The sequence below is a fragment of the Lycorma delicatula genome, chromosome 7 (assembly GCF_047948215.1).
Source record: "Lycorma delicatula isolate Av1 chromosome 7, ASM4794821v1, whole genome shotgun sequence".
NCBI classification, from domain to species: Eukaryota; Metazoa; Arthropoda; class Insecta; order Hemiptera; family Fulgoridae; genus Lycorma; species Lycorma delicatula.
The window spans coordinates 30293204-30308356 of record NC_134461.1 but is presented as its reverse complement, the minus strand read 5'-3'; the positions used below and the strand labels follow the sequence as shown (position 1 = coordinate 30308356).

At 27.5% G+C, this 15153-nt stretch overlaps 2 protein-coding genes across 6 annotated transcripts in view; one reads left to right on the top strand and one right to left on the bottom strand.

Annotated features, from left to right (window-relative positions):
• Positions 1 to 839, top strand: part of LOC142328407 (MYG1 protein-like) — a 68369-nt gene extending 67530 nt beyond the window's left edge. For all 3 annotated transcript variants that reach the window (XM_075372119.1, XM_075372114.1, XM_075372118.1), the window contains one exon: positions 273 to 839. In XM_075372119.1, the coding sequence (XP_075228234.1) occupies positions 273 to 560 (288 nt within the window). In that variant the 3' untranslated portion in view covers positions 561 to 839. The remainder of the gene's footprint in view (positions 1 to 272) is intronic.
• Positions 1 to 15153, bottom strand: part of HERC2 (E3 ubiquitin-protein ligase HERC2) — a 276358-nt gene that overhangs the window by 12731 nt on the left and 248474 nt on the right. For all 3 annotated transcript variants that reach the window (XM_075372110.1, XM_075372111.1, XM_075372112.1), the window contains 2 exons: positions 8561 to 8729; positions 5440 to 5603 (listed from right to left, as the gene is read on the bottom strand). In XM_075372110.1, coding sequence (XP_075228225.1) covers positions 5440 to 5603; positions 8561 to 8729 — 333 coding nt within the window. The remainder of the gene's footprint in view (positions 1 to 5439; positions 5604 to 8560; positions 8730 to 15153) is intronic.

The following is a 15153-nucleotide window of genomic DNA, read 5'->3' as shown; positions in this document are numbered from 1 at the left end:
CTTTATTCGAAAATTTTGAGGACTTGATATACATATTATTTCTTTGATGAAAACAATTTCAAAAAAAAATTTACATACTGTTCACGATTTCCAAAGAAGCGTAGATAGCAGTAAATTCAGTTTAATAGTGTACAGCGATCATTAGTGTCAACTGTGAATTCTATCTGATACTGCATACCTAATGTTAATCATTATTTTTTTAAATATTAAAAAATAATATATATATTTATTTTAAATAATTATGTTTTAATCATTTTTTTTTATTTCTGTAGCCGATCGCTGGAGTAGTCAACAACAGAACTACGTGCACAGTGCCTTCTATGATGAGTAATATCTGGTCTTATTTCTTGGCTGACAAAGCATGGAGGAATGTCTGCCCAGAAACAATTGTTAATTGGTTCAAAATTTGTAGATTTTCATCTGGAAAAAATCAAGGTGAATTTGTACACCCTTTCTCAATTTCAGAAGAATTTGTAAAAACTTTAACATTAGTATGGACAAAATTACATTTGATTTGTTCACAAACTTTGATGATGATATTACAGTTAGTGTCACTCTAACCGATGATGATATCATTGCATCTATGTCACATTCAATCATTCATTAGGATTCCGATGAAGAAGACGAAACTGAACAAGTAGAAATTACAATTACTGCAAAAGATGTGAAATCGGCAATAAATAACCTTCAAACATTTTTTGAAAGTTCAAGCGAAGTACAAGATGGTGGTGGTGGTAGTGGTGATGATAATAAACATTTTGTATTTTCTTAACATAATTTAGTACCGTAGTACATTATTATAGATTAACATAAATTTTTATTAAATTATAAAATTTTTCTGTACAATTTTTGAGTTTCATTATTTTACCTCTCTAAATAGAAAACTCCCTAAATTGAAAAAAATAAATATTATCCTTTGAGATTTGAATTACAGTGATTTAACTGTTATGAATTTATTTTTAACACAGATTATGTTACTGTAAAGGGTGTAATTAAAAAAAATAATATGTTAGGGAAATGCATGAAAAAAATTCTGTAAAAACAAAATGAAAAAGTCTAATGAAAAATTAACCACTTCAAGCCACCCTGGAAACTTCAAACCTAGTACTGAACTACTTGATACCTTGAAAAAATGAAAAAACTTGACAATTTTCCAGGTGAGTCCAATCAAGGTAGAGGTTTGAAAAAAGGCTCAAGCAAAAGCAAAGACTTGACAACAGACAGTTTCAGTTCATAACACCTCCTTATCCAAATGCCTGATTGCAATGAAAAAAATAAAACCAAAATTTGAGGTTTTCTTTAATTTCATCCATTTACACAATAATTTATCTCTTACAGAATGTGAATGGTTAGCAGGATGAACATTTTACACAGGAAAAAAGATTTAATTCACAGTTGAAAGATTTGAGTAAATGTCTAAAATATTATTGTCACATACAAGAAATAAGGTTAAAAAACAAGAAGTATTTATTTGATTTCTTTAATAAATGTTCTAAGATATGAGTTAAATTTTGGAACAATTTAAACTTTTTACACCATTTGGGCCCATGGTAGCTAAAGACATGAAAAGAAAAAATATTGTTTTATTAGTTTCACAGAGAAACAATTTGAATTTCATAACAAAAGTTATTTCAGTTACCATAAACTGTTTTCTGTTTTTAGTACAACAGAAAATATTTTCATGAAGATGTAAAAAGGTTGTGTAAATAAAACAAAATTAAATTAAAAACCCTCTTTTCTATTATGTTAATATGCTCAAGAATGTTGTAACAAAATTCTTGCTAGAGAAATGTCATCTATAATTTTTTTTTTTTTTTACTTATACTATTATAATTACTAATTATTATTATTATTATTTAAAAATTTAAATATGCATCAAATTTTTTTTGTGGATTTCCTTTCTAAGGTCGTCACATGAGATGAAAATAAGGTTTAGAAATATGACCCTGAAACTAAGCACCAATCATCTCAGTAGAAATGTCCCATCTTTATGAGTACCTTTGGCAAAGTAAGCCCGCCAAGAAAAAGCAACATTACATCTTTATAGATTTGTTTTTTGATACTGATCAGGTTATTCACAAAGATACGAGAAGGAAATGTCAGAGGAATGACTGGTTCCTTCACTATGCCAATACATGGTGCCACATACTGCTTTCATGATGTAGCAGTTTTTGGTAAAAAAAAACAACATGACGGTTGTTCCTCATCCAACATATTTATCTATCTTGGCTTTGCATTCTTTCTCTTTCCCAAATTGAAGGGGCAAAGATTTGAAATAAAAGAGGAGATACAAGAAGAATTGCAGGTGATGCTGGAAATATACAAAAAAAAGATTTTCTGGATGCATTCTGTTCATGGCAGAAGTAGTGGAATACGTGTTTTGAAGGTAATGGACAATGGCTAGTACGAAACAATTATGATGTGACTCTATTTAAAGTGTTATATATTAGGAAACTTTGGGTAGCACTTTATACAGGCTGATTCAAAGAAAGGGGAAATTTTGAAAGTTGTGTTGGTAGCCGTGCGCGATTGGTACCACTTGATAAGTGGCACCAGCCTCTCTAACCTAACCTGTCATTTTGTTGTCATGAATCCTTGGAGTGGTGCGCAATGTGCATTTGCTATCAAAGCGTTTTACAAAAACAATGACAGTGTGGAGGGAGCGCGTAGAGAATTTCGCCGTCATTTTAATCTGGGACGGCACGACCGTGTTCCATCAGCACATGCAATTAAAACACGGATATCTAATTTTGAGGAAACTGGTTCGGCAATGAAAAAAACCTCCAGGCCGTGAGCGAACCATCCGTACACCACAGAATGTTCAAGCTTTACAAGATACTGTTACACGAAGTCCACATCAGTCAATCCGTTGTCTCTCAGCATCTTTACAATTGTATAGTTCAAGTGTTCGAAAAATGTTAGTGAAGGACTTGCAATTCCCTCCATACAAGTTGCAGATCGTCCAGGAACTGAAACCGAACGAAGCAGTTGTACGAGCACAATTCTGTAATGTAATGCTTCAGAAGATAAATGATGACGAAGAGTTTGTTCACGAATTGTGGATGTCAGACGAAGCGCATTTCCACCTCAGTGGATTTGTTAACAAGCAAAATTTCAGATACTGGGCACAAGAAAATCCTACGCAGCTACACCAGCGACCGTTGCACAGCCAGAAAGTGACCCTTGTGGTGTGCTATGTCATCTTACGGTGTTATTTTTTTGAGGATGACAACGGTCTTGCGATTACAGTGACGTCAGCTCGCTACGTAGCCATGTGATTACGTAGCATCTTAGCTTGCGATTACTTTTTGTGGGGTCACCTTAAAAGCAAAGTGTTTCACAGTAGACCTGCTACAACGGAAGAACTGAAGGCAAAGATCCGAGAAGCAATTGCAGAAATTCCAGTTCAGATGTTACGTCAAACCATGAACAATTTAACGAAGAGACTTCGTGAGTGTTTACGTAGAAGAGAAGATCACCTACAAGATGTTATCTTTAAAAAATAAACTAAAATGTATGTATCCTAAAATGGCAACATTTGTACAATTACATGAAATAAAATTCATTTTCTAAAAAAAATGTTTCATTAACGTTATTTAATTTTTTTAAATTTCCCATTTCTTTGAATCAACCTGTATATATACTACACAACACTACATTTTACAGGTGTTTCGAATCAAATATAACAAACCAATTTTGTACCAAATTTTTATATTAATTAAAATTTAAAAAATTTAATTTTTTAAAAAATTTTTATATTAATTAAACACAACTGTAAACCCTTTCAAAATGATTATCAGATTAAATTCTTTACCTTTATTTCCTGAAGCCAAGGGCTATATGGAAATTAGCTGTAAGTTACTCTATGCAAGTAACCTTAATTTGATCCTATAAAATATGCTACTTTTTAACTTTTAAAATGTAGTTTTTAACTTTTAAAATGTAGTTTTTAACTTTTAAAATGTTTAATTTCTATAACTTATATATCTTTAAAAATAGCTTTTAATTTGTGATTTTTAAAAAAGTTTTTATATTTTAATTCTTGAATTTCAATTTTAATTTATAAATAGATTTTTTATATATTATTAAGACATTTTTTTTATATATTTAATTGTATTTGAGTGTAATATGTAGTTTGATATAAATACTTAAAAATTAAATTACAACTGAAGATGTGGGTTGCCACAAAAGCGCTATTGTAAGATATGGTAACTGTCATCTTATTTAATTTATAATTTTTGTACTTAGGTGGATCAAGTTGGATTATATATAAAATATATATTAGTACAGAGGGATATGGGATAAGATTGACTTTAGAAAAATTATCATATATATATATATATATATATATATATATATATATATAGTTAAGTAAAGATACATAAAAATAATTATAGATCATTTTTCTATTTCTTAGTATAATATTTATTACTTTTCAGAGATTATATTTCTATTTCTTTAAATAAATAAATACAAGTTAACAAATAATAAAATACAAGTTAACAGAGACTGCAGGCCTTATCAACCACAAGACAATCTATCTAGCCCACAAACTTCAAGCTAAAAGGACAACTCGTGAAGAAAAAGAATGAAAAGGGATTACTTATCCAAAGAGAGACAGCATAAAAAGAAAATAAACTCCATTCAAGAACTTTTTAAGGACTTCTCTAGGCAATGAGCATTCATACTAACCAGAATCCTTCAATAAGCACATATACACACAACAAATAATCCTAAATCCATACATTGAAAACCAAATAAAAAAAGTATCATATAATATATTAAATATATATATATTTTCATATAATACATGAAATTATAATTTCTTTTTAAAAATAAAATAAACTTATCTGAACAAGAATACATAACATAATGAAAAGGTTATAGAGAGCAAATTAGTGTAGATTGGTGGACTGCAGAAGTAAAATTTTCTATGGCGGTACTTAATAAAATCATGACTTCCTTTCTAGAAGAGTGTCTTTATTGAGTGTAAGAGCTGCATATAACCGATTAATAACTTGTGTTATCCAGTTCACACATATGATGTGAATATAAGCTTCTTCATCAGATCTCCAGATATTAAAAGCTACAAACTCAAGTTTTCTGCAGAAAAATCTTTAACCATCCAGTTACTCACACCCTTGCAGGCAGGTAAATATACTCTATAATATTCATTACGATTATTAACTTTTATTAATCCACCAAGATATAATGAACACATATAACAATCAATCATCTATTAATTCTTTTCTGTTAAGAGATTAATGAATTCTTGTAATAATGAAGTCTGAAAGAATAAGATGAATTTTAATAAAATATATAATATTCTGTTTTCCTTATAACACAATATAACATATAATTATTATATAATCTTGAGCATACGAATAACAGAAATGAAATATATAAAATTATTCCTTTTTTTAAATCTAAAATAAATACCTTTATAAGTAGCAACAGATTTCAGTAGATTTAATGGAATGTCTGGAGAGCCACAAACCATTGTTTCTAATTCATAACCACTAAATAATGTCAGCAATGGAACTGGTATTACTTTTGCCATACCTTCTCTAACAGCAACCACTTGTTCATCAAATTCATGTAGTCTGAAAAAAGATATTTAAATGTCTAAGAAAATAATATTATTTATTTAATATAAAGCATTATATATGGGTACGCATGCAAACACACATAAATATATATATTTTTTTTAAAGTCAATTTTAACACTCATATTCCTCTGTACTATTATACAAATATAAATAAATAACTTGATCCACCAAGTACAGAATAAAATTAAATAGGTAGAATGACACTTACCTTATATCATTATATATACATATGAGTACTTTCACGATTTTCTCACACCTTCAGTAATTCAATCTTTTAATTGTTTATGTAAAATACATATTATAAATACACAACATTAACAAAAAAAAAATCTTGATAAATACAATAAAACTTTGTTAAAACCTTGGATATCAACTTTAAAATCAATGCAAAACAAAATGGAGATAAAATTAAAGTTAAGTTAAAAATGTCAAATAATAAAAATATTAATTAAAAAAAGTTAAAATGATAAATATGTTTAAAAATATTTGTATGTTTGGTTTGGCTAGCCATATTATGTTACTGTGTAAGATTTTAAATAAATTAAACTAAAAATTAACAATATTTGATAAAGTTCTGCTATCTATTGCATGCAGTCTTTATATTCATTACATTAAATAGTAATATGTTTAGTTTTTGTTTCGTGTTGTGTGCTGAACTCACTTTCACCTTCTATGGGTAGGTAGTACAATTCCATTATTTAGTTAGGTTCTTTCAGTCTTGTTTAAGACTCTGTGAGATGTATTTGTTTTGTTTTGAGTGTAGGATACTGATGAGAATGTCACTCATGGCATTCGCATTGGTGGAATCCTGGCCAAGGCGGACTGGAATATGTCAAAAGTCGAGGTTTTGAAGATGAACTCTGATAAAGCCCATAAGGGTTCAGAATGGAGGGGAGTCTTCCCCTACAGGGTCAGCCTTTATAATCGTGTCATCCTCATACTCTGTTTGTTGATGGATCAAGCTGAATTCATTTTTATATTTATATATATAAAATCTCTCTAAAATGTCTAAACCCCTATTATTATTATTCATATGAGATTTTTTAATTTCTAATATTTCTAAGTTAGTGTAAATATCAGATATTGAATATTTATTATGAATAAGATGGTCAGAAACATAAAAACCCAATTTCCATTTTTGTAATATCTAAAGTGTTCAAAAAATCTGGTTTTGAAAGATCTAGTGGTCTTTCCTATATAAATATGGTTACAGTCGTTACATTTTATTTTGTAAACTCCACCAAAATTATATACAGTATGTGAATCAGTATGTCTAATGTTTTTTAAATGTTTTATTATGGGTTTGTTTGTCTGATATGCAAGTTTAAACCTATTTTTATCATAAACCTTTGTAATATTTTCAACTATGCTATCAGTATATACCGTGTCAATTTTTTGCATTTCATTTATTGGTATTAGATATGTATTATTGATAATTTTCAATATTTGTTTTTTGTATTTATTATCAATCAAAAATTCACTATAACCATTATATATGGCAATTTGTTTTATAATATCTATTCTTTAATTTATTTTTATTTTCATTATATTGTGTATAAAACAAATTGTTATATATAATGGTTACAGTAAACTGATAACATATACAAAAAAATAAATATTACAAATTAATAATAATACATGTCTAATACCAATAAATGAAAAAAAAAAAAAAAATTGAGAATGTATATTTAAAATATGTAAATACTGATAGCATAGTTGAAAATATTACAAAGGTTTATGACAAAAATAGGTTTAAACTTGCATTCCAGACAAACAATCACATAATAAAACATTAGACATACTGATTCACAAACTGTATATAATTTGGGTGGAATTTACAAAATAGAATGTAACGACTGTAATCATATTTATATAGTAAAGACCACTAGATCTTTCAAAACCAGATTTTTTGAACACTTTAGATATTACAAAAATGGAAATTGGGGTTTTCTAATGTTTCTGACCATCTTATTCGTAATAAATATTCAATATCTGATATTTATACTAACTTATATTTATACTAATATGAATAATAATAATAGGGGTTTAGACATTTTAGAGAGATTTTATATATATAAATATAAAAATGGATTCAGCTTGATCAATCAACAAACAGAATATGACGATGACATGATTATAAAGACTGCAATAGATAGCAGAACTTTATCATACATTGTTAATTTTTAGTTTAATTTATTTAAAATCCTACACAGTAATATAATATTGGCTAGCCAAACCACACACACATATCATTTTTTTTAACATATTTATCATTTTAACTTTTAATTAATATTTTTATTTGACGTCAAATTTTTATACATGGAATTATAATATGTAATTTTGCGTGAACAACTAAAAGATTGGATCTATTGAAGGTGCGAAAAAATTGTGAAAGTACTTTTATGTATATTTAATGATATAAGGTAAGTGTCATCCTACCTAATTTAACTTTATTCTGTACTTGATGGATCAAATTATTTATTTAAATATATTATATAAATATATAAGAAATAATCCTAAAGTCATACACTGAAATCCATAAACTGAAATTGTGTTTATTTTGTTAACAGAATTTTCAATACATAAATAATCTATATTTAGAAATAAAACAAATTTATCCAAACAAGGATACACAACATAACAAAAATGTTATAGTGAGCAAATCAACGTAGACTGGTGGGCTGCATAGGTAAGAATTTCTAATGTAGTGCTTAATAAAATGACTTCCTTCCTACAAACCTGAAAGAGCAAAAAGGACTTGTTACACATCACATTAGAACATGTTGTGACAGCTTTACTCTTGATTTCTTACCATGTAGGCAACCAACTATTTAAATTATAGTGAAGCTACAAGTTAACTATTGCAGATGTTAGTTTATTTATAAAAAACACAATAAAAATGACATAAAATGTGGTAATTTTAATATTATTAAAAAAAACAAACAATAATACCTATACTGAAGAGCAAGTCTTATATATTCATTTCGATTTTCGTAACTTATTCGTCTGTGAGATGATGACAAAGGCACATCTACACCAGCAGCAGATGGTGTAGAAAATGGCATGTCAAGATTTTGAAATTCTTTTTCATCTGGATTCATGTCACGAATGCACAGTAATCCTAGATCACAATAAATTACAAAAATACTGAATTAATGATCATGCAATTCACAATAATTCTAATAATACATCTGTAATTTATTCCTTGTTAGATATGACTAATATTAATAGGTATTAATATTGCTTATTATATTATTATTATTAATATTGCTTACCGAAAAAAAAAATTAATAAATAATAAAGAATTACTTTTATCTTTTAACTTAACTTCCTTTTTTTAATTATTTTTATTAACAAACTAAAAAAAGATCTTTTTACATACCCTCAAGTTTTACTTTTTACCAAATGCACCTAATTTTGAAGATTACATTTATTAAGCTCCAAGGGTGGTTCGATAAAAGTCTCTTCCACATCAATTTACAAAATTTTCTTAAAGCAAGTGATGTATGTAATTTGAATATTATTGATTTTTTGTCCACTGTTTAGTAACAAATTGTTATAGTGTAGAGAAATGTCAACTTGAAGTCATTCTTATATTCAAACTATTATCATACAAAATTAAAAAAAAAATTTGGATTAACATGATCTAAATGAAAAGAGTAAATATAATACATGGATTCCTGGATTGTAAAACTCTGAACTCAATAATGAGCTCAATATGAGCTCAATAATTTGTTTGATTCTCAGCAATCTTTACTTATACTTATCAAAGATACATAGATATTTGTCTATTTCTCAGAAACCTTTTTGCATTTTTGTATTTACTTAATTTTTAAATGAAAATCAACCTGAAAAGTTTGTATATGTTATGGTAAATTTGATTAATCTGGTGATTAAACATAATTAATGGTTAATATATATAATCGCCTCCAATGTTAGAGTATAACATATATAATTTGTAATTTAACATTAATTAGATGAGGTTAGCAAGCTTAGGTTATGTTTAGTTACATTATGTTGAAATATGTATGATTTGTCACTACACAGAATCAACAATCAAACCAAACATAACCTACGCTTGCTAACGTTGATTAATGTGTAATGTTTTGATTATTTAAATAATAAATTCAGTAATTACTGCTTATAGTTGAGTTATTTTGATATGTAAAATGAATGGTATATTTAATAAATTTATTATGTTATATAATACTTATATTATTTATTAAAATTTTCAACACTGGAGGTGAATTATGCATATTAACCGGTAATTATGCATAATCAGTGAATTAATCAAATTTCTTTAACATACATATATAATATTTAAAAAATACTAAAAAGTAACAAACAATATGTTCTCTGTTCTTTAAGTTTTAAGATTTTTAAGTTGTAGATGATTGCTAAATTTTTAATTTGAAAGTGGTAGTCAAAAGAAAATATTTAAAGAACTGAAAAAAAATCATTTGTTATTTTTACTGCAATTTCTTCTAAGAACAAACAACTATTAACTACACAAAAAATTGTTTTTACTAGCTCTAAAACTAATCTTGACACCATCTTATCCATCCAATGAAAATAAAAAAATTAAATAAGAAAAAACTGGCTGACCTCTATGATTTTTAATTAATTTATTCAGATTTCAATGCCAAGTAAAGTTACATCATTCAAATGACTGTAAAGAATATTTTACAGAACTCCACTCCATAATAACTGGGGCTATTTGAACATCTTTAATCTTCAAATAAAATCATGTTCTAACCACAAAAAACAGAATTAAAAAATTCTTTTCAATACCTTATCAGGCAAGTTGATCTCTGACTTGCAAAAGACAAATCTGGATAAAGTTCATTGAAAAGTTACAAAATAAACTTTATAAAAGAAATAAGAATTACTAAAAATAATTATGATAAAAAATTATAATTAATTAGGCTTACCATATTTTTTTGGGTCTAACCCAAGACATATTTTTGAAATTACTTAAAAGTCTTAACAGTTTACTGAAACATTAAATTTTATTTATTCAGTTATATTTTTCACTAGACGACTTTTTTCAGAAATGGTTTGTTTGTTTTAATTACATCATAAAATTCACAACAAGAAAATTCTGAATTAATTTTAAAATTTAGCAGATACTAAAAGTCTACCCCTTTCTGCAGACCAAATGTTACCTGTAATTGAAAAAACTATCAACTGGAGCAGATATCCCAGGCAAAGACATTGCCAACTCAACCATTTTAGAAATATTACAACATGAAATATCAATCTTTTGAAATCCTTAAAAATTACTTTCCACTTCTCTTCAACAGTATCTAGTACTTTTTCAGAACTTGAACCACAACCTACCCTTTAGTTTTGAATTACTTGGTTCAACAATGTACATTCATCAAACAGGTCAATATTTATGGAATCTTTTATAATTTCATTAACAACTTGTGCACTCTCTTCTAAATCGGACCAGGCAATTTCAGTTGCTAAATTTATCCACTGAGACTTACTAGCTTTATAAAAATTGGCTCTCTACAACATCATTATTTTCTTTTAGAGTGCATAGCAATTCTTTGGCAGAAGATGGTATAAATTTGTGGGTTTTTCTTTCCTGAAGTTACAAATTAATTCAGAATATGTCTGAAATGCTTCTGTTGGTGTATAGAATTAATTAGCTTCCAATTTCATTATTAAATACATTTCATTATAACTACATTATTAAATAACTGTACAGTACCATATAAAAATTGCAATAACAGTTCACTTCCTAGATTACAAAAAAAAATCAAATAATAATTTTGGGCATTTGTTACAAGATAAGTATGATAAGTACAATTATGAGTATATATTATAAGTATAAGTATGATTTTAGGCCATCAAAAATGGAAAGAATTGTTTCTATTGCAGGTAACAAACTAAGGAACCTTGTGCTGCTTTGAGATAGTACTTTTTTGTAATTTGTTTCCACAAAATCACAGAACTCTAAGTTTTGTTACTCTTACTGTATATATGTGAAAATATTTATAAATTTTTAAAACAATAACTTCTATGTCCAGGGGTAGAGAATCACATGCTGTTTGTAATGAATTATGTACAATGTGGGATGAACAACCAATTCCGAAAATAGGTCTATTTAAATCAATTTGAACTTTTTTGAACACATTTTCATTCCTTTTTCTTCACACTACCAAAATTACTGTTAGTGTTATCAGCAGTATAATAAACCAACTTTTCTTCAAGTTCGTATTTTTTCACACATTGACAAAGATACAGAGTCAAAATTTGAGCAGTTTCACCTGACACTTCATCAAAATTTAAAGTTTAACTTGAATTCCCTCCTCCAGACTGAAATATCTTACAACAATCGGAACAAGTTTTACTTCACTTCTGTTAGAGTTATCCATTGTTACTGTGACATAATTAATGTTTTCCAAAGAACGCAACACATTATCAAATATAAATGGCAAAATAACGTTAACAATAATTGCCTCGGATTTGGTTCTAGCAGATGAAAATTTTGGGTTATATAACTTTTTAACCATTTTAGATGTGCAGTCTGGTGCTTTGAAACTGAGTTCATGTCTAACAGTACGGTATGAAAATGTAGCTTCTTTAGCAGCACACTCCAAATCACTATTATTGTTATTCGCTTCTTTGGCTTTAAAAAAATCTCTTTGCTGAAGCAGTAGCATTAATAGCACTCCTATGTTTAGCTGTTTTCACATGGTCTTCAATATCACCATTTCACCCTTTCCTTTATGTGCAACAGAAAATTCTCCAGTAAATAGTGTGCAATAAACACATTCACTGTTACTGTCAACACACAATTTCAAAAATTTGTATTCCTGTTGCTGGTTAACATTAAACACACATTTTCTTTTGCCCATTGCTAAATGATGACAGATGAGACAAAAAAACAAATAGAGATAAAATGATAAAAAACAAGTAGTTGAGTTTCTTCACACATGAAAACAAAATAAACACGTTATCCCAGTTGTGTTGCTAAATGACTAAGTAAAAGTTGTGGCAAGAACGGTAGCCACACCTCCGTCAAAATCTATGTCAACACTTGCTCCAAAGTTGGCTGAGAGATACACGGCTGTAAGAGAATGTTTAAAAATGTGATGTTGAACATATAGGTCTAAAATTAAAAAAAAAAAATCCTAGACAATCATAAAATTCTCAAACCCCGGACAGCATTAAACAACCAGGACTGTCCAGTCTCATCCCGAACATATGGTAAGCCTATAATTAATAAAATTATTAAAATAGACTGGTAAAAAAGAACATTTTTAGATTATTTATAAAAAATGATTAAAATCTCAATTCGATGACCATTTTGAATAAAACCATCATCAGTAAATACGGAAATAATATGTATAAAAAAATAAAATTAAAAACAAATTAAAAAATTTTAATAAAGCAATAATAGTACATAATTAAAATGAATAAATAATTTTTATGAAGTACTATAAAGAAATATTTTTATCAGTGTATAAAATAAAATATAAAAACATGCAGACCAAACTGTATTGTTTTTTGATGATCCCAGTTAAAAACTTAAAGTTAGCTTAAAAAGTCTTATCAACTGAAAATTGCTACTCAGATTGCTGTACATGACTTAAGCACATTTATTTAAGTTGTGCTCAGCAATCTGATTTGGAGGTTTCAGTTGTTTAGACTTTTTAAACTAACTTTACACTTTTTATTGGGATCAAAAAACAGTACATCTTACTCTTTGGTCAAGTTGTTTTTATTTTTTATTTTTATGCACTGGGTAGAAATATTTGTCATGTCATGTTTCATAAGTATTATTTATTAATTAATTATACATTATTATTTTCTATTGTCTTTATCATTTTTTTATTATTACTTTTACTTTCTCGTCAAGCGCTATAGCTTTAGAAGGGAAAGTATAGTAATCTGTCCAATTTGGGCATATGTGGTTTTAACTGGATATTTACGTTTTGACACCTAAGGAACCCAAAAACCAGATGGAAATTTTCTGGATGTTCAGAAGTATGTGTGTTTCTAAATCACTTTATATCTTCAGAACTACTTGACCAATTTTGACCAAACTTGGTCAGACTACTTTTATGTATGGGGCACTGATGCCATTAAATTCTCAACTTAAAAGGTCACAAGGGGGTGAGACTATAAGGAAAGGTCACTCTCAGTATCTCAAGATTTCGGCTAATTAAGGTCTTATTTTTCTTAGGCACATTTGTTAACAATTAAAAAATAATATTTCTAAAATTTTTTTAGCAAAACAGCATGTCCACCTCAAAAAATTCTCTAAATGAACTAGTGGCTAAGTGGATATACTGTGTCATTAGTGCCTCCTCTCATCACAAAAAGCGCTAGTGTAGCACTGATATGCAGCTGCTGTAGTTTGCTATGTTGTGACATCACAGGTGAGTGGTACAATTAAATAAATGAACAATATTTAAAGTGTAAAAAAGTACTTAAAGTGATTGCTAGTACTGCGTCACACCTGCATGAATGAAATACGGTAAGCGTGCGTGTTTTAATTGGAATCATTTAATTAAATAAACAAAAAATATTATATTTAAATGAAATTAGAAATATTTTAAATTAAGTTGTGTGTGTAAGCTATGCATCAGAAAGAAGCCGTATGACGGGAAAGTCCTACAACTGTGTTGTCAGCTTTTTTTTTTTTACATATGTACTACTTTTTTATTGTCATTTGATGATACAACAATTGAGATAGTCAATTAATTTCAGTTGGAAAAATAATTTTTTAATAAACTGCTTTAGTACTACTTTGTTTCATTTACTATTTTACACAGTTCTTCCTTTGTATATAAATAACCATTACAATTAATACTTAATATTAAATTTATTATAATTATTGTAATTTATATATAACATATTATTAAGTAATAAGTAAGTATTGCATACTTCATAAGTAATACATCTTTTTTAATTAAATTAAAAAAAAAAATTGATTATTTATTAACTATTTTTATTATTATAACTATTTTCCACATTTCACTGAAAATTACCAAATGAAAACTGTTACTTCTATGGAATGAACAGGGAAATAAAACTTAAAATTTAGAAATTATAAAAGAGAAAAAATACTATTTCTTAAAAAAAAAATATGGGCACCTTAAAATGAACTAACAAAACTATATTGACAAAAAAATTCCTTTGATATAATTACATAATTTTGCATTTTGAAACTATTACAAACCAATTATTTACTTGTAATGAATTTAACAGAATTCAAAGAATGTCGCTTCTAAATATCCTTTCTGATTTATTTTCAACTTTTTAAATTTTATTTGTAATTGATTCCTATTAAATTATCTCTACCTTTCTGGTGATAAACTTAAGTGTATGCTAAAAAAAAAGAGCTACTTGTATTTTCTCATTTTAACACACAGGCTTTGATACTGGTTACTACGTCTTGTATAAGCATTTAAAGTGAGGCATCCTATTCTCCCCTCAATTTTCCATCTGTATATCAGGTCTATTTCTTATCTATTCTACCATTTATTATTTTTTTTGTCATACTGAGTAATTATAAAGATTAAATC